The following is a 21,403-nucleotide window of genomic DNA, read 5'->3' on the forward strand; positions in this document are numbered from 1 at the left end:
TAGCTACTGCAATAGTTATAATTGCCTAACATAATATTGTAGTACAATAGTAATTATTGTTTACCGACTACTACTTCTAATAAAAATCGACATCGAAATTAGTAAATATTGTTGTTGCGAGGTAAAGACGTAACTCTACATATTTTGTACAGTCTGCATAGAAACCAATAAGAATATTACGTCAATAATACAAATTAGTGTATTCAGTAATAAAAGTTCATCAACATCAAAACAGCTGTTAGTAACAAACGAAAATGATTGCCGTATAAAAATCCTGTCTAAAAATACAATAGAAATCACAACAGATGGTATTGGAATGAGCGGCATGTACGTCGCGCGTTTGCGCCAAATTTCGCTCATAACCACAGTTCCAGACTAAATTATTGTAAGAGGTCAAGGTCCAGGACGTGTTTCAAGGTCATTCGTTGTCGTCATTAATGTTGGCATAAAGAAAGAAAAGAGCGTCCCTGAACTTTATTTTAAGGAATACAAACGAAAGGAAAGTGATCAATAGTTTAAAATCTTTGGCATTCCTTTCATTGAACCCCTTTTCTTTGGTCAGAGCATGCCTGAATGTTTGGGTGAATTTTGATAAAAGAGATCATAGTGACTTACGCTAAAGTTTACCGCGGGAAAATGCACTACTTTACAACACATGAGGAACTGTCAGTTAAGAATATTTGGTGTTGGCACTCTAGTACCGTTTGTTGCGAAAAATGGGAAAATGGTTTATTTTTTCGCAAGAAGCTGCTACCTAATAACCTGGTGCTTGCAGGTCCACGATTTCCGCAAGAGAATCCTGCAAGAATCGTGCACTTTTCCACAGGGACCTGCTACCTAATATCCTGGCGCTTCCAAGATTTCCGCAAGAAAATCCTGCTGAAATCGTGCACTTTTCCGCAGGGAACTGCTAATATCATGGTGTTTGCAGGTCCGGGGCGGGCGGGCACGATGTTCCGCAGCGAGGAGATGGTGCTGTGCCAGGTGTTCGTGCAGCCGGAGGCCGCCTACGTGTCCATGTACGAGCTCGGCGAGGCCGGCATCGCGCAGTTCAGAGATGTACGTATGTCGTATACAAATCAATTTAATACGATAATAATATCACAGTATTATGTACTGCAATAAAGAAAGCCTGTTAAAATATACTTAATTAGTTACTGGGTGTCACAAAACAATCTTGATTAAAGTCTTTCAGACTTTCAGCGCTGTTACTTTTACAGTGAACCCTATACCTACGTCCTACAGCCTGCATGGAAGGGTGTGGACCCTATAAATATACGGCCTGTAGGCAAAGACCGAGATATAATTTCGAAGTTCAAGATTTCTGGCTGGAGATCAAATCAATTATCTAAATTTATTTAAAAATGAAATAAAAACTAAGAACTACTAAAACATTATTCACAACATGTGCTTACGATCAACAAACTTCTATTCTCGTGTTCCCAAGTATTATACACTATGTTAATTCACATATTTCGTGAGTTTTAGAATTCATAAGTTACATGTTATTGTACACCAAATTATGTCGCTGGGTCTTGTTACTCCATTGTATTATTATAATATAACGCCCTTTATCAACAAAAATCTACTATTACACACTTTTCTACCTATACTATTTAGGTTTTTGGCAATTTTTTAAATAAACTTCAAACAAACAAACCAAAATGATACTTGTTATCAATCTACGTCTATATAATATATTATTATGTAGATTGTAGACGTTGATTCAAAACAAGTTTAGAATTAGTATACATCTAAACTTGAAGTTAATCAAGAGGAAAATCCATTGAACATAGAACATTCTTACCTACAAGGATGAAAAAGTAACGATGCCTTATTGTAAAATGTCACTTGATAGAAGCTTCACACCCATAGTCCACACCCTCTTGAAAATGTCATCCAAGTATAATTTCGCATGTGGTCGAATTATGGCTGATGTGAATTTGAGTGACAGTTGCTTCGCATGACAATGTAATCCACGCTTAACATAATTGCAGACCAGTGGACCCTCGAAACTAATACGATTTTGAGTTACGAGTCTGATTAGTTTCAAATTGAGCCGCGGCCCTATCGCGCGCTAGTATACCTGTCAGGACTCAGGAGCGGGAAAAGCCGTTGAGAACGAATTAGTTCCAAATTAAGCCGCAGTACGATTTAGCGCTAGTATATGTAAATGTCGGAAGTAGCACAAGCTTTAAGATCGAGCTGATTCGATTCTCGATTCGATTCTGATTCCGTCAACAAGACAGCTTCAAACACGGAACACATAACTCATAAGATAATAAATCCAGAAACCACCAGCGAGCGTCGCCTCTGAGCCCATTTAGTGCGAGGCTGACTTCCATCACTTCTAATCCTATTTAAGATCGCGCCGTGTGATATAAGGTTATGCTCGTTAGTTTGTTACGAGTTACATACTTGATATACTTGTACCCGTAGTAGACTACCTCTTTCAATCCTATGGAATTCGTTTCACTTTATTCTGATCTAATCAAATGTTTGAACACAATTTTAATTTCATGGATATATGCATGTGAAGTGACAGTTGCTTTTCATCAGATGATCGGCAGGGTCGGGTGATTTGATAAGTTTGCGACATCGAAGCAACTGTCACCCTGCCTTTTGGCTTTTACTAGTTTTCACCTAGTCGAAAAATGTGGAAATTCATTATCCTTTTGTAATAAAATGAATAGGCCTCGAAAGTAATCCAACTTCATAATAAATTAACATCAAAAGTTCCACATCAAAAGCGCAAAACATTAACGTTAAAGCATAATTAATTGCTGAACGTAGAACAATAATGAATGGCACAGTTAACGGTTGAGCTACATTTCCTACAATCAAAATAATAATTATGGACAATAGACAGATACCTGGAGATGGCTTTTTAAGTACTTGAGCTTTCTATTTTTTTTACAAAATTAGTAAACACTTTATACTCACTGTTAAAAGAAGTAGTTATAAAAGATCTTTAATATAATAATTCCGGCTCGACCGGAGAAATACCACGTTCTCACAGAAAACCGGCGTGAAACAGCGCTTGCGCTTTGTTTCGCCGAGTGAGTGAGTTTACCGGAGGCCCAATCCCTTACCCTGTTCCCTTCCCTGCCCTCCTCTATTCCCTTCCCTTCCCTACCTTCCCCTATTCCCTTCCCTTCCCTACCCTCCCCTATTACCCTATTCCCTCTTAAAAGGCCGGCAACGCACTTGCAGCTCTTCTGATGCTGCGAGTGTCCATGGGCGACGGATGTTGCTTTCCATCAGGTGACCCGTTTGCCCCCTTATTTCATGAAAAAAAAATCTACTTCGAAGTTCGATGTACAAACATTAACTTTTCATCGTAACCCCATTAAATAAACTACATGCTCTGTTATTTTGTTTTAGAACATTATCTTGAGTAATCATTGTCGACGCAAGGCCTCTTTACACTGTTTTATATTGCACAGCGATCAGGGTAGTTAGACAACTTACATTCGATAATTTCGACGGTAATATCCCTGACAGTGTTGCTGTCAATAGTACTATCGAATATTTTATTTTCACCCAAACAGGGCATTTCGGCAGAGCGTAAAGTCAAAACTATAATATATTTTAGACTTAGATAAGATTAATTCCTATAAATACCCGTAGTTATTTTGATTGTAACGAAAACGTAGCAATTATTATCCAATAAATTAATCATGTTTAAAAAATATATAAATATTCAAATATATAATTCAATCATGTTGTGACCATATTTTGTAAATCAATACATGTTGCGGTGTAACTTCACTTCACATGCTTCGTTTATAAACAGGTGTTTCAATAATTTCGTTGAGATAAATAATAGACATAGCTCTGATAAAGTAGGGTTAAGACTATTAACATAGAGTACTTAAGCAATTAAAGAAAAGAACATTTAAACTGCCGCACTTTGAGACGATCAATATTAATCACTAAACCATAATAATTATTTAAATTAATATTTTGACATAAGCCCGATACATTGTCTGTTAAACTTTTTATTAAATTGAATTTTGATAATAGTCATTAAACTCTTAGTGCGGCAATTAGTGGAAAATAGTAGGTAGCGCTAAACGTTGGCTTTGTTAATACAAAGATTACCCTCACAAATTGTTAACGTACGTAATGTAACGTACCTATATATGAATAAAATTAAGAAATTAAAAATTGGCCAAATACCACCAAATATTAGCCATAGGCACTCGGGGACTGTCGTGGTAAACCTATTGCATATGCAAAGCATTTTTTTATTAACTTATGTAATGATAAGTCGCATACGTCTAATCGCACGCACACAAACGAAGTGACAACATCGCACCGACCGCTGTGCCGTTCGGTGCGGCACGTACCACACCCCGAGCCACACCAAGCTGAAGTCTGCCGAACTAAAACGTGTTAGGTGTTTTTCAATATAGAATTTCTTGATTCGGTCGCCGTGCTCAAAATACGCGATAAAAGTTATGCAATAGCTTAAAAGATCCAAACAAACGTTATGTATTATCCTTGTAATGTGTTGTCAAGCGATTTTAGTAAAGAAATGAACAAGGAAAAAACACCGTTCAAATAAAACATCCGTATATTGGGTATACGGATGTTTTTAAAATCTTCTCAGAGTGCTAGGCATTTACTAATGTCTTATTATTAATCTCGCCCGGAGATAAATAATTTTAGTTACTTGATTGGAATTAAATAAATATTTTGACATAAGTACTAAGCCCCATACAATAACTGTCAAACTTTTTGTTAAATTCAACTTTAATTTTAACAATAAATATCTCTGAGCGCGGTCGTAATGCATTTTCTAATAAAAATAATATTCTAAGATTAGAACATAGTATGCTGTATAGGACACGCCAGTTAAAGAAGCAAAAGTTCATAATGCGACTAAAATGCATAGTAAGTAGTAACCATTCATACATTGAACTAAATTCATGATTATCAGCGATAAATGTTTTATCTTTCTTAAATCGACATGAAATAACAATTTAAAAGCCGGCAAAATATATCGCGCGGAACTAGGCCAAAAGGTAATTTATGGCCACTATGGACGAGTTAAACAATATTTTGGACAACTTCCAAATTAATTAGGAATCACCCTCAAGATAATATTCAATAGTTATTTTAGATATACGTGGCAATACAAACAAATTGCTTTCAACGGTAGATCTATAATAAGCCAGTCCAAATGTCGGACTATTTATGATGAAAATTAAACGAGGTAAGTAATAATAAGTATGATATACCATTTCTGAAAATCAAAATAATTATCTTCGTTTTATCTGAATTTTTAGCTATTCTTATTGACAGTAACATAATATATACAAAAATGTTAATAACTCTGATAATTAAAGGCATATACTTAGTTCAAAGTTCACAGATAACCCAGAAGATATAATAATATTATATCGGTTATCGCTAGTCACAGTATCACTTACACCTTCTATGAGAGTTAAGGTTTGTTTTTGTTTACATTTTGGTGCGTTATTTTACCTACATCAATGCCTACACTCTACAATTTCCATATAATATGATAAATAACATAAATACTTATTTTAATAAAAAACTTAAAAAAGGGTACCTGGAATAGGTCAATTTATTATTATAATATGGGTATTACTATTAAAGTATCGTAAAACATATAAAATTACTTAGTAAAAGTGAAAAGATAGAGCAAATTTTGCGTGCCATCCGAAACGCTCAGCGGGGAGCGGCCGTACAATCGATCTACCTCGTCACGCACTCCGTTTACATAGTAATTTTATAATAAGGACGTCGCCTTTTGACCTAAACTCTATCACAAATAGGCCGACTCATTTTTATTGCCCAATACGATGATAACCCAGGATTACTGTATCTAAGTTCAAAACTAGACGTTACGCGCGCAGCAATAATTCATTCCTTTCTTATTTCACGCAAAAGAATACCTACATCCTGCCTCATAAGCAAACAAATTCTTCAGCTTCAGTAGTATAGTGTTTTGTCCAAAACTATATTAACACTAATGTTGCCTCTATTCAAATGTAACAAAAAGAATGGGACAGATGATTGAAAACAATGAGAATGACGTGCGGTTCATTCACTTAGTAAATGTTAATGGAAGGCAGAATGAAAAAAAGCATTGGAGACCCACTTAATAACACAAAAAAGTACGATAAACGATTTGCGATTTAGGTTACTTTCATAATAATTTCGAAGTGGTTGCTAAAGCAGGTAAATCTAAGTTTAGAAAAATTGGGCCAGCAGAAATTTTAATCTAAAATTATACCTGATAAATCAGAAATCAGAATACACCACAAACTGGAGCCCGTCTGGCAAATATTTGACAATCACTAAAGTGTATTTGCAGTCGCGGGTTCACCCTTTGGCGATATCTGCCCGACATTCGGCCCGCACCTAAAAAGGTGTGGATGATATTAAATATTAACCAAAGATTTGAAAACTCAGGATTTAACGCCACTTGTATTTTAACGCCAATTAATAACAGTATCCTGTGGTATCCATTACCTACTTCTAAAAGTAAAAGTACCTATGTCCTTCCTCGTGGTTTACTCTATGTGTAAGCACATCAAAATCACCTTAATTGATTCGAGCCTTTTCGATGCAAATAAACTAAGTATAGGTCTACCAGAATCTGATGGCAAAAAGTGAGAAAATAAATTGACTCTAGCAGTACTAGCAGTACCGGGGTAATTGGAATAAAACATTTTGATTCTTTTTTTTTTCCTTATAGTGGCTTATTCTGTGTGTGAAACAGGCAAATATAAAAATTTATCCAATGATCAAGGATATTTTTTGAAAATCTGCTGTCAAAATTTGCCATTAGATTCTAGTAGACCTTTATTAACTTTTCCTAATAAGAGTAGATAAAAAACTTTTATACAAAAAAGTAATTCCATGAAGGTCAAAGTTTATGTTAAAATTCCTCAAAAAATGTCTTTGTCATGTCTATTTTTATTGACGATATCAACTCTATGGTGTGATCTAATTCCACTGTATTTAGAACAAAATAGTAAAACTTAACCTGATGCCGTGCAACATTTCTAATTGCACTTTTAATAAAACAGCTTTTATGTTTCTGTTTTAATGTTTATTTTTACATGAAATATGTCGGGCTTCATGTGAAAAGTAGTAGTTCAATACGGTCTTCAAGCAAAATAATCTTTATATAGCTAGTGCAAAAAAACATTTGATACGCGTTCTAATTGAAGCTCACAAGTTTCGTTTACGCTCAATAAAAAACGAATAAAACTCTACGACGAATTAACTTTGGTCTCTTCTTTTCTTTATTGTTCTAATTGATATGACAATGGAGCAAATAGCTATCGTACTTACGTCACTTTACTCATGGACCAAGAGCCAGCCATAGCTAGACATACATAATTTTATAAAAGCTGAAAGTTTTAGTGTATGTTATCCATATAGAGGTAAGAATGACCAGTAACTTTCGGTCGCGGTGACTTTAGGAGAATCCAGTTCAGAAGGTCTATCTCACCTTCGATATAGTATAATGCTCAATCGATCATTCCCATGATTATAACTATGATTTCCAACACTATTGCGAAGAATGTAGCGTACAATCGTGGATTATTATGGAAAATGTATCATCTACGCTTGGAATCATATTTTGTATTTGGACATTATTAGTCAATGTGAAGACATTTTAGGAAACATTGTTGACTCGAAACACGCGTGGAAACTAAGATCATTTATTACATTTCAACTGCATTTTAATATAATTAATAATTGAGTTCGTAAATGTAATAAGGTACAATCGCCATATATCGTCCCCTTTTTTTAAAAACGTTCTAAAAAAAATAAAATAAAATACTACAGTTATAAATCAAACATCAAACTTTAGCTTCACTATTCCTTTATTCTTAAAAATAATCAAAAATGCGTTATAGTTTTCAGGAAAAGTTTAAAAGTAAATTCAAAAAATACTCATATTTTCAAAATTTATTTTTGGGCTCCTAATTCCCTTTAATATAAATATATTAAAGGGATAAATATAATATATTTATTTTTAGTATTTGTTGTTGTAGCGGCAACAGAATATATTTCAGAAATCTAGCTATAGCGGTTCTTGAGATAGAGCCTGGAGACAGACAGACAGACGGACAGACAACGAAGTTTCAGTAAAAGGGTCTCATTTTCACCCTTTGGGTACGGACCCCTAAAAAAACACATTTTTCTACAGTTTCAAGCAAAAAGAAGTTATATGAACGTTCGAGATCCATTCACTGTTTGCGATCCTAAAACCGTCTTGGGGACGATATTAGGTTCATGTAAGGGGACGATATTAGGATTTTTTTTTTGTTTCATCTATTTAAACAAAAAACGTGTTATAATCTTAAAATGTTACTTAATCGATTAACATCTGAGGTAATAATAATTAGTTTTACAAACAAATTGTATCAATAAGTCAGGCATCTCAATATTTTATGGTATCCAATAATATTTCAATGAAAAACTGACTTTGAAAACTTTTTTGATTTTCCAATTCCTGCCAGTACGAAAGGCGTGATGCCCTCACTTCTTCACAATGACCGACTGATGCAACTAGCTCCTAGCTCGTGCCACTTATGATAGATGGCAGTTTTTAAATAAGTAGATATCGAAGGGGACGGAATTAGGTTTGGGTACGAAATTTGGCGACTGTACCCCTACATAATTATATTATTACAAGGTTCAAACACTTACGGATTTTGTGGCGGAGCGGACTTTGATTAATCCCGACGTTTCGGCTACTTTACAGCGGCCGTGGTCACGGGTGGTCCAATAGTGGTAATGAGTGATACTCGCGTAAACCTAAGAAATCATTAATGTAATACATAATATTATACTAGCTATTTGACCGAGCATCGCTCGGTATTCGATAAAACACGAATAAAATGACATTTTCTCCTCCACCAACGATTCCTAGCTAGATCGATTTATCGCCCCCGAAACCCCCTATATACTAAAATTCATGAAAATCGTTGGAGCCAATTCCGAGATTCCAATTATTTATATATTATATATATATATATATATATATATATATATATATATATATATATATATATATATATATATATATATATATATATATATATATATATATATACATATATATATATATATATATATATATATATATATATATATATATATATATATATATATATATATATATATATATATATATATATATATATATATATATATATATATATATATATATATATATACAGGGTGTAACAAAAACAAGTGATAATACTTTAGGGTGTGTACGTGTTCCTTGTAGAGAGTTCACTGTGAAAGTAGCAGCGCTGAAAGACCAAAATTTTTTTTCACTTTTGTATGGGGAAACTCGTGACGCTCGGGCCCTTGCCCATACAAAAGTGAAAAAAAATGTTTGTCTTTCAGCGCCGCTACTTTCACAGTGAACTCTCTACAAGGAACATGTACACACCCTAAAGTATTATCACTAGTTTTTGTTACACACTGTATATATATATATATATATATATATATATATATATATATATATATATATATATACAAGAATTGCTCGTTTAAAGATATAAGAGATTAGTGACACTTTTTTAAATATCATATTTATATCTCAAGTCTCTAAAGCGTTAAAGCAAAATATATTATACTCTACGTATATCAAGATCATCTTCATAATTATTAAGATGAAGTCTTGTCACTTGCCTCGTAGCTTGAAACAATGAAAACAACTAGACTTGGAGTAAAGAAAATGTCAAATCATTTTAATAAAATAGAGCCCGTGCTATCTTCAGACTCTTGCTGTAAAAGCCTCGTGTATTTACTATGCGTTTGTTATCCGGATTTTTTTTACCTCCACTACTTGTCGACTGACTCTCGTGTAGTCGGCATAAACGTCCTATTAGAGGCAAAATAATGTGGAGCAAGTGGCAAGTATTCATCATCTGCCCACTGCGAGTAATTGTATATGAGCCAGTTAAACACCGCCGGCGCCGCGCCGTGGGAAACTCGATATGTGTGTAAAGGTCAGCAAAGGGCCTGAAATCGCTCAGTTATCATTATTATCAACTGTCATCAGAGTGGAATTATGGATATGTGTGTGATAACGTGGTATTATTTTTACTAGTCAAGAAATTTTAAAGTTTTTAGAAGTGAGATGAGAAAGTCACAACACTGGTTAGGAATTATATTTTGCTGCGATAGAAACTATATCATTTGCCGGGTCCTAAAATATCTCTATACCAAACTTAATCTAAATCGTTTTAGCGGTGTTTAGTAACAGATAGACAGGTATTTAACGTGGTAAAGCCATGCTTCCGCATGAATAGGCCGGCTTGCCCGGAGAAATACCACGGGCTCACAGAAAACCAACGTGAAACAGCGCTTGCGCTGTGTTTCGCCGAGTGAGTGAGTTTGCCAGAGGCCCAATCCCCTACCCTATTCCCTTCTCTACTCTTCCATATTCCCTTCCTTATCCTCCCCTATTCCCTCCTAAAAGGCCGGCAAAGCACCTGCAGCTCTTCTGATGTTGCGAGTGTCCATGGGCGACGGAAGTTGCTTTCCATCAGGTGACCCGTTTGGTCGTTTGCCCCCTTATTTCATAAAAAAGGGATATTTTTAACGTTTATAATATTGATAAGAATGACTCAATGAAGAAGTTAACTGCTTCTTCGTAAACTGTTCGAACTCATTATCTATAGGAGTGGCTTAACAAATTGTTTATTGGCTATGGACTATAAACGCGGATCCGTTTAATACGACCGCTTAAGATCCCACTTTGGGTGTGGCTTAACCTATAGTAGAGATTATTTTTCTGCCTTTCTTAGAAGCTTCATAGTTATTTACAAGGGATCATTCTATTTACCTAAGCCATAACAAGCAGTGCCGTAAATAGGGCGGTGCCACTGGTGCCCAGGCAGGCTCTGGGGGGGCGCAAGAATGGCCAGACCAGGCAGACTTTTATTCTTTCGAATTGCTCCCGATAAGTACTTCTCGCTGCGCCCCAGAGATGTTTTCCAATGTAGTAAAAGAAATCTACAGCCGAACATTATATGTTACAGACTCTTATTCTTTCGAATTGCTCCCGATAAGTACTTCCCGCTGCGCCCCAGAGATGTTTTCCAATGTAGTAAAAGAAATCTACAGCCAAACATATAACCTTCTCCTTTTTGGAAGCCAGTTAAAAAACAAGGGTGCAGTTATAAGGTCGCACAGCGCAAAAAAGGCTATTTACGGCACTGATAACAAGTAGTCATGTAATACTTAATGTTAGTGTTTAACGTAAGCTATAGTGCTTATGAATTAGATAATATTATCTGATCAAGTATACAACAAGCCTTTCATATAGTTCTTAACTTGCAAACTTGATTAATTTTCGTGACATAATTTTTAGGTACTGTCAAACTTATATAGTAGATGCTGTCCAATGCACCATCGAAGAAATTGATTTATAGGCGGTTGACGGGCCTACTTCATTTAGTTTAATTATGTCAATTCAATGTTATTTGTGATCTGTAGGCTGAGTTAGACATAGCACGACAAAATTACGTAGGTCCGCCATCTGCCTATTAATCAACGTCCCTGATAGTACTATCAGAGAAGTTGATTGCTATGCAAATCAGGGACCTAAGTAGTTTGGTTGCGTTACGTCAAACCCAGCTGACAGATCACAATTAACATTGAATTGACATATTCGACCAAATAACGTTGGTCTGTCAATTGCATAGGAATCAACTTCACCAATGGTACATACCTCAAAATGTATGGAAATAAATCGATACCCGGATTAATTCCAATGCAGGTTGGGGTCATGTTTGATGTATCTAGCAATGTCTTTTTAGATATTTTTGACGCCTATTAATAAACATTTAATATTTCAGCTGAACCCTCACGTGAACGACTTCCAGCGTCGCTACGTGACGGAGGTCCGGCGGTGCAGCGAGATGGAGCGGAAACTGCGCTGGGTGAGCGGCGAGCTGCCCGAGCCACCGCCGCCGCCCAAACCCTCGCCCAAGATACTATCGCCGAGGGAGATCAATATACTGGAGGTAAGGTCATAGATGGTTCTAGAAGTGACAGATACTCTCGCAGCGAGATGGAGCGGAAACTGCGCTGGGTGAGCGGCGAGCTGCCGAAACCGCCGCCGCCGCCCAAACCCTCGCCCAAGATACTGTCGCCGAGGGAGATCAATATACTGGAGGTGAGGTCATAGATGGTTCTAGAAGTGACAGGTACTCTCGCAGCGAGATGGAGCGGAAACTGCGCTGGGTGAACGGCGAGCTGCCGAAACCGCCGCCGCCGCCCAAACCCTCGCCCAAGATACTGTCGCCGAGGGAGATCAATATACTGGAGGTGAGGTCATAGATGGTTCTAGAAGTGACAGGTACTCTCGCAGCGAGATGGAGCGGAAACTGCGTTGGGTGAACGGCGAGCTGCCGAAACCGCCGCCGCCGCCCAAACCCTCGCCCAAGATACTATCGCCGAGGGAGATCAATATACTGGAGGTAAGGTCATAGATGGTTCTAGAAGTGACAGATACTCTCGCAGCGAGATGGAGCGGAAACTGCGCTGGGTGAGCGGCAAGCTGCCGAAACCGCCGCCGCCGCCCAAACCCTCGCCCAAGATACTGTCGCCGAGGGAGATCAATATACTGGAGGTGAGGTCATAGATGGTTCTACGAGTAGAAGTGACAGGTACTCTCGCAGCGAGATGGAGCGGAAACTGCGCTGGGTGAACGGCGAGCTGCCGAAACCGCCGCCGCCGCCCAAACCCTCGCCCAAGATACTGTCGCCGAGGGAGATCAATATACTGGAGGTGAGGTCATAGATGGTTCTAAAAGTGACAGGTACTCTCGCAGCGAGATGGAGCGGAAACTGCGCTGGGTGAGCGGCGAGCTGCCCGAGCCACCGCCACCGCCCAAACCCTCGCCCAAGATACTGTCACCGAGGGGGATCAATATATGACCTCACCTCTAGGTAAGGTCATAGATGGTTCTAGATGTGTGGACTCAATTCTCATCTGGCCTTTGCACGTTGTCTCATTAAAAAGGTCGATTGCTTACATTATTTTAGAGTTAGGTATATTCGTTCTTACCGCAAAAAATTTAACATCTATAATTGAAAAGTTGTTTTGAGACGATTTTGTGCTGAAATTTTCTCTAATCAACTGTTCAATAGTTCAAATCTTCTGTGATAAGACCGATTATGTTTTAAATACGATTTTTATCATTTAGATATTTTCTCAGCTTTAGCACGAAAGTAAAACTAATTAATGCCACTAAATACCACAAACCTTGCAACCATACAAAATACAACAGGTTAAGGCCACTTAAGATAACCTATAAAACAGTTAACATTGTATTCACTAATTAAGAAACTACACATAATAGCACTAACAGTGTAACATAGACATCAAATCGCACCCTTTATTAAGTAACCTACCTACATGCTGGTGTAACTAATCCGTGTCAAGGCACTAACAGGCTTCTTGTAAAATCGAATAAGACGCCATACTTTATTATTAGAAAGATAAGCTTTATGTTCAACGATCTGATTTAATGCGTTTTCTATCTAATTAAGAAACCTATACTTTTATATTTTAAATCCAAAAAGTTTTTTTTATTTTTTTATACGCAGTAATTTCAGGCACTATTGGTTCGAATTGATATTTTTTTTTGTGTTGAATAGCCCATTTACCTCGATAAACATTACAAGAGCTAACATTACAAGAAATTATATCGAAATGTCAAGGTTTAGTTAAACGTAGGTCGTATGCGTAATATACTTACCTACTTAGTTTAGTTTGGTACTAATACATTATATTCTGTGGTTTAGTTTGAACTTTGAAATAACAACTTAGGTTGGGTTGCACCAGAGTCGTGGTTAAAGTTAAAGTTAAAGTTATGGTTATAGTTAAGGCTAAATTTAACTTTAACTTTAACCTTAACTTTGACCGGAGAAATTGACAGATGACAGCTGGTCCTACAAGGTTATAAATGAACGTGGGCGGGGGTGCTGCTGGTAAGGGAGAACTGTCAAAAATGGCGTTTTGTATGATTCTCTATGGTTATGGTTAAATACGGCGTCTTGATGGCGTCCATTTTTAACTTTAACCAAAGATTTGACATTTTGCATTGTAGTTAAAGTTAAAGTTACAGTTATAGTTAAAGTTAGTTGGTGCAACCCAACCTTAGCTTTAGTCATTTTTTATTATGAGAGCAGGAGAATAAGTAATATTGTTACATGGAAGAAATTGGTTCACAGGCAGATAGAGGTACGCCAACTGCCTATAAATCAATTTCTCCGATGATACATTACGTCGATAGAAAATAAGAAAATTCATTATCCTAGCTAAAGGGGAAAAATTACCCATTATGTAGGTACTATCGACATTACTTGTAATATCCAAATTACTTTTCTAATAACACTACTTGTTTTTACAGGAAAGGATAGACTACATAGAATCTGAGATACAAGAGATGACCAAAAATGCACTAAACCTAAAAACAGACTACCTATCGTTGATAGAACTGAAGATACTAATAGAGAAGATGCAAACATTCTTCCAAGACCACAGCGCACACAGGAAAATATCTGCATCGGTACAGATTTATAATAACGAAGGGGCTTTGGGTCATCTCGGTTTCATTGCCGGTGTAGTTCCGACCGCCAAAGTCGCGTCCTTCGAAAGGATGCTGTGGAGGATATCACACGGGAATATATTCTTCAAGCAGGCTCAGATAGAAGAACCTTTGAAAGATCCGGTTACTGTAAGTTTTATTTAATTCATCATATTATACCAAAAAAAATTACAGAGCAGCTTTTTAGTTTAAACTCCTCTGCGAGTACAAATATAAAGCAAAGTATTCTAGATTATATTATAAGTTTTAAACTATTAGATTCACACGATTATACTTATCTACATAAATAATTATATTTAATAGCAGTTAAGCTAAAAGGTAAAGTTTGCATAATATGCAAAGACATAGAAAAGACTTCTAGACAAGAATGATATGTTTTTTCGAATAATTTAATTTAATGTTGCTGTATAGCACGGCCGTAGCTAAGCGGGGGCATTGTGGGGCAATGCCCTACCTTAAAATCATAATGCCCTAACTTAAAAATACCAAAACCCAAGAAAATCAATCAATTATGAATTTATTTTTTACTTTAGCCCTACCTGTAACCCATGCTGCCCTACCTCAAATCTGACTCTAGCTGCAGCCCTGCTGTATAGCCGTGTATAACATTAACTTTTATAGGGCTAATATTCATTAAAGATATCGAACTTATGTAATATAGCTTAAAGACTTGCTAAGCAATTTCCACTAACTGCCAAATGTCGAACACAATAGCTGTCGAATGTGCTGGCAAGGCCAAGGTCAATTAATGTATGTACAGTCAAGGTGCCTAATGTGTTTAGCAACAATTTTATAGGTATAGTATAATATAAATGAATTGTGACACTAGACAATGCATCATTATTATAAAGGACATCACTTCCCCGAATTCGTATCCTTATAAGTGACAGTATCACGTTATGGAAAAGTTTAGCGTGTGCTTTGTCATCTTTGAAGATCACAAAACATACACTTTAAGTATAGTTTTCACAGAGCCAGTACTGGCTGCCAATAAGACTGGAAGCCAGTATTGACTTGGTATATTCCGCGTGTGAACAGTTTTTCAAGCCAGGCCAAACTGTTCACACGCGGCATATACCAAGCCAATACTGGCTGCCAGTCTTATTGGCAGCCAGTACTGGCTCTGTGAAAACTATACTTAATAGAACTTATTATAATTTTAAGGAGTGTGACTATAGTATACTGCAGTATCTTATATCTTTAAACGAGCAATTCTTGTATAATTGGAATCTCGGAATCAGCTCCAACGATTTTCATGAAATTTTGTATAATATATAGTTTGGGCGATAAATCGATCTAGCTAGGAATTTGTGATTTATCGAATACCGAGCAAAGCTCGGTCAAATAGGTAGTATTTATAATAACCACTAAACTTAAATAAAACTATATCAGTCATGGACCATGGTATTAGTCAGCTAACAATCAGTAGAATGCAGTAATACTAGCGCAAGTTAAGTGTCGGTCGTTTACCTGTTTTTATATCGATTTTACTTTGCTTTGTGTCATAAACGTATTTCTTACGCGCTCCTTCTAAAAGGCGTATGAAAATAGCGTTGTTTATACTAAGATCTAATATATTGTTTATTTAAAGATCTATTAAAATAAAAATTATGTAGACTTACGTAAATGTTTTATATTACGTTTATCATAAAGTTTTAATCGTAGCGTTTGGGCAATATAAAATATTTTTCTGTAAACCATAACCTTTTATTATAGAGTACCGTACATTAACTTTAGTCTCCTACGATAGAATATATTATTATAAAGGTTTGAACTTAAATATTAAGTTAGTAAAGGTAGCTAGTTTTTTCAAGTAATTCATAACCTTTTTTTTTACGAAATATTTGCAGGGTCATGAGTTACAGAAGACAGTGTTTGTCGTGTTCTTTCACGGCGAACAAATCAAACTACGGGTGAAGAAGGTATGCAACGGCTTCCAAGCGACGTTGTACCACTGTCCAGCCACGTACAAGGACCAAAAAGACATGCTCGTGGGGGTCGAATCGAGAATAAAAGACTTGGAAATGGTAAGACATTCAATTATTATATAAGAAATATAACAGCCAAGATTCTACAAACAGTAGCTCTATTTTAAAGCTATAGTATTTGTCGATACTCGATACCGACTACGTTAATGTTTCGTAAGGCAAATTTTACAGCGCCTCTAGAGGTTACTTGCGGAACTAAAATCGCCATACTAAATATTTACGTAGTCGGTATCGAGTATCGATAAATACTAGATATTTATCGATACTCGATACTGACTACGTAAATATTTAGTATGGCGATTTTAGTTCCGCAAGTAACCGCTAGAGGCGCTGTAAAATTCTTAAACTCAGCTTTAAACTCATGGTAGAGCTACTGGTCTACAACTAGTTATGTTGGACTCTACCAACTACTTCAGTATGTTACTTAATTCTAAAGCACACAAAGCTCACGCCAATCAGCGTTTAGGTAGGCGTGCTGATGTTTTCAATTTTTGGTAAAGTTCAGCGACTAGACAGAGAGAAATTTAAAAGGTAAAAGGAAATTGTGGCAACAAGACTGAAAATTCTTAATCGATTCCATTTTCAAAAAAAAAATTCAGGTTCTAGAACAGACAGAGCAACACAGAAGGCTGGTTCTGACGAACATAGCGCGGGATATCAGCACGTGGATGGTAGCGGTGAGGAAGGAGAAGGCGATATATCACACGCTCAACATGTTCAGTATGGATATCATCAAGAAGTGCCTCATAGCGGAGTGCTGGGTGCCCCGACCTGACCTGCACATACTGCAGAAAGCGTTGGATGACGGTGTGGTTAGTATTATGGACATAGGTTATGGTACAGGGGACATTCTCCTATCAGAAGAAAATTAATGAAAATTCCTGATAGTGTTTTCTTTTTTATAGTAGTAGGCACGAAATAGATAAAATAATATTTTATTACTCATGGATTCAACGAGACACAAGGGAGACCCAGATAGATTCTAGACGGCGTAAAAGCGCTTTCGTTCTTTTCGGTCGTCTGATACAAATGAACTGTTTCTAATTTTATATGATACCTTAACCCGGATTCTATCACTTGACGAATTGTCTCCGTCATACATTAATTTCTTGTTTTTTTTTCAGAGAGCTAGCGGTAGTCCAATACCTTCGTTACTACACTATGTGCCGACGCGAGAGACCCCGCCCACGTTCAACCGTACAAACCGCTTCACGCGAGGCTTCCAGGCCCTCATTGATTCCTATGGAATCGCTAGCTACAGGGAAGTCAATCCAGGTAAAAAAATTAATGTTTATTTTTTATAACAAAACGCAAAATCAGGCACTGGTGTCATGAATGATGGTTTTTTGCCGATGCCTCATTTTATAAAATTATTTTTAAAGATTTCTACATCAGTATCCGAATAAAGTAAAGACTTTAAGGATTCCATTCCATACATTTCCAAAACATTAACACCTTAAGACCCAATTTCACAAACGACCATTAAAGTTAACGCTCAAATTAGTACCACGTAACCTCTTTCATTTTTCCCATGAAATGAAAGAGAAGACATGACATTTTAACACTAACAGACGTTGGTGAAATTAGGGCTTAAAATTATAAAATGATGCTCTTTACTTTGCTTCTTACTTCTTGTGAAAGCATCAGCTGTTTGGAAGAATACGGCATGTAATATAAACTGGATATTATTGAAACTTTTTTTTCAGCTCTCTACACCATCATCACATTTCCATTCCTGTTCGCCGTGATGTTTGGAGACATTGGCCACGGCCTCATCATGACCATATTTGCTGCCATACTAGTTATTAACGAGAAGAACTTCCAAAAGAAGAAAACGGACAACGAGATATGGAACATATTCTTCGGTGGTCGCTACATTATTCTACTGATGGGAATATTCTCTATATACACCGGTCTTATATACAACGATATGTTTTCTAAATCTATAAATATATTTGGAAGTAGTTGGAGTAACGTTTATGACAACGAGACATTGCGGAGTCGGAAAGAATTTAATTTGGACCCTAAAGATTCTTACTCACAGGAACCTTACCCTATCGGCTTGGATCCGGCGTGGCAAGTAAGAGTTTATTTATTGTTTTCTCAAAATTTTAATGTCAGTGTACAAGCTCCCTAGAACATTTTTTTTATTACCATCAAGCAAATTTTCCGTTTTAGAGTTCTGTAATCATCAAGTCCTCGTTGACTACGGAACTTTAAAACGGAACCCTAACCGGCAGATTTTTTATATATTGATAGGTTAATAGTTATATAATTTAACAGTAACATTGTCCTACAAATAGAACAATCTATATTTTAAGACCATCAAATCAAAATATTAAATCCTTTCTATATCTGTTAGCTACCACTTTCGAGATTTTTCGCAGAGGAAATTGTTGTTCGTCTTATCAAAATGAAGCTACTCACTAAAAATTAGCTCGATAGTAATAAAAAAATTGTTTAATGGAACCTTGTGCTTATTAGTTATTACGTTATAATGTGATGAATATTACAAACTGGATATTTCCTTTTCAGTTTGCTTCCAACAACATTATATTTCTAAATTCCTTCAAGATGAAGCTATCCATAATATTTGGCGTGATACACATGGCTTTTGGAGTAACACTAAGTGTGGTAAACTTCAAGTAATTAAGTATTCATAGAATTTAGCCGTAGTTTGATGATATTATCAGTTTTTGGTTGCTTTATTCTAACGTGCATCTGTTTGTAGTTACTTCAAGAGAAGAGAGATGATACTTCTACAGTATGTGCCACAGATTCTGTTCCTGCTGCTGCTGTTCAGCTACCTTTGTATTCTGATGTTCATGAAGTGGATTATGTATTCAGCGATTTCAGAAGGTACTGCATATTTAATACTTATACAGTGTGTTAGTGTAAACACCGTTATCCTTGAAACCATGAAATGAGCCCGTCAAAATGAACAACTTTTTCTATGAGAACAATGCTGGGAACTCAAAAAAAATGCCGTCTTCATACCCATACGGATGCCCGGATCGGCAGTTTGTATGGGTATGAAGACGAATTTTTTTGAGTTCCCAGTATTGTTCTCATAGAAAAAGTTGTTCATTTTGACGGGCTCATTTCATGGTTTCAAGGATAACGGTGTTTACACTAACATCTTGTATTTGTATACATTTATAAAAGTATATAATATTATGTCTGAATGTCTGTGTGTCAATACCTCTTCGTGCTTAAGCAACCAACTTTCGTTGTAATTGATTTTTATTTTAAGAATGTATCATGATTAACTATGATTAGTTTATCATGATAAATTTTGGCATGACATGACATGATATGGGATAGTATATTTTTGTACGAATTATAACGCAAAGAAGTCGTTGGCAACCTCTAGCTATTTTATGCCTATCGTATTTCATATACTATCAGAGAAGTTGATTCAGACAGATCCATTTGTCTATTTAATTTGGTCGCGGTACGTGAAACCCAGCTGATAGATCACAATTAACATTGACTTGACATGATTCGACCAAATGACGTTGGTCTGTCAACTGCTTAAGAATCAATTTCCTCTATGGTACATACTAACAAATTAGGTCGTTAATATAATCTACATAAACTCTATAAGTGAAAATTAAATTCCAGACCCAGCTTACGGCACCTCGTGCGCGCCATCAGTCCTCATTATATTCATCAACATGATGCTGATGAAGTCGAGTGACGTGAAGGAACCGTGCAAAGCCTTCATGTTCGACGGACAGGAGGTGCTGCAAAAGATATTCTTGGCGATCGCCTTTATTTGCATACCGGTCATGCTGTTCGGTAAGCCCGTGTATCAGATGCTGGCGGATAAGAAACGAAAGGTAGGCAACTATTCAAACAAAATAAAAATTGGTAAGGGCTAAGCATGGATGGCAAATAATTTAATTTGTTTGCAGTTACTTCAAGTTGTTATCATAATTTAATTACTAAACGGGTTTGTTAGAATATAACTTACTAGATGATGCCCGCATCTTCGTTGCGCCAAAATTCGTTAAACGCGCGGGAACTGTACATTTTTTCGGGATAAAAAGTATCCTATGTCCTTTCCCGGGACTCAAAGCATCTCCATGCCCAGCAAAATCGGTTCAGCGGTTTGGGCGTGAAAAGGTAACAGACACACAGACAGACGGACAGACAGACACATAGTAAGGATAAGATTTTGTGTCTGATTTATTTATTGCACACAAAAACATTAAGACCCAATTTCACCAACCTCTGTTTGTTAAATGCTAACAAAGCATTACTTAATACGTCATCTGGTAGATAATGCGACCAAATTAAAATATCACTGATCGCATACATTTGTTACACTACAATAGTTCTTTTTAATTTACCAGGTTAATAATTATGATCTGTCAAAGCTGAAAACATGAATCATGATACAAACTTTTATTTACTTAATTCGGTTTGGTAATTTTGATACAAGTCAGTGTACTTGCAATGTCAAGGAAAATCCGAGGGCTGAATTTTTGACAAAATGAAAATAAATAATTATGCATAACATAAAAAATAATAAATAATATGTAAGGATGTGGCGAAACATGGCGGCAACACTCAAAAGTCAAAACAGATTCTTTTATCGATATTGTCTTTGAAAGTTGTTGTTTTGACTATTATAACGGCCTGTTATATATTTAACGGACCTCCCCAGCAGGAATTAAAATTTAACACCGTGTTAGGCGATTTGACATGACATAAGCGTATGGTGGAACGCTCGATAGCTCTAACAGGCCGTTAACTGATTTATCAAGCCATTATT

General features: G+C 36.4%; 1 protein-coding gene across 4 annotated transcripts in view; it reads left to right on the forward strand.

The window, feature by feature from the left end:
• The window catches only part of LOC121726778 (V-type proton ATPase 116 kDa subunit a1-like), a 55,804-nt gene that overhangs the window by 22,261 nt on the left and 12,140 nt on the right, over window positions 1-21,403 (forward strand). For 2 of the 4 annotated variants that reach the window (XM_042114283.1, XM_042114284.1), the window contains exons 2-11: window positions 932-1,059; window positions 11,877-12,044; window positions 14,438-14,764; window positions 16,486-16,662; window positions 17,223-17,435; window positions 17,748-17,898; window positions 18,330-18,703; window positions 19,159-19,268; window positions 19,355-19,482; window positions 20,248-20,465. In XM_042114283.1, the coding sequence (XP_041970217.1) occupies window positions 932-1,059; window positions 11,877-12,044; window positions 14,438-14,764; window positions 16,486-16,662; window positions 17,223-17,435; window positions 17,748-17,898; window positions 18,330-18,703; window positions 19,159-19,268; window positions 19,355-19,482; window positions 20,248-20,465 (1,994 nt within the window). Of the gene's footprint in view, window positions 1-929; window positions 1,060-11,876; window positions 12,045-12,729; window positions 12,811-14,437; window positions 14,765-16,485; window positions 16,663-17,222; window positions 17,436-17,747; window positions 17,899-18,329; window positions 18,704-19,158; window positions 19,269-19,354; window positions 19,483-20,247; window positions 20,466-21,403 lie in introns of those variants that run through there. The other 2 variants (XM_042114285.1, XM_042114286.1) reach the window with 2 other exon arrangements.

Source organism: Aricia agestis, chromosome 5 (genome assembly GCF_905147365.1).
Source record: "Aricia agestis chromosome 5, ilAriAges1.1, whole genome shotgun sequence".
NCBI classification, from domain to species: domain Eukaryota; kingdom Metazoa; phylum Arthropoda; class Insecta; order Lepidoptera; family Lycaenidae; genus Aricia; species Aricia agestis.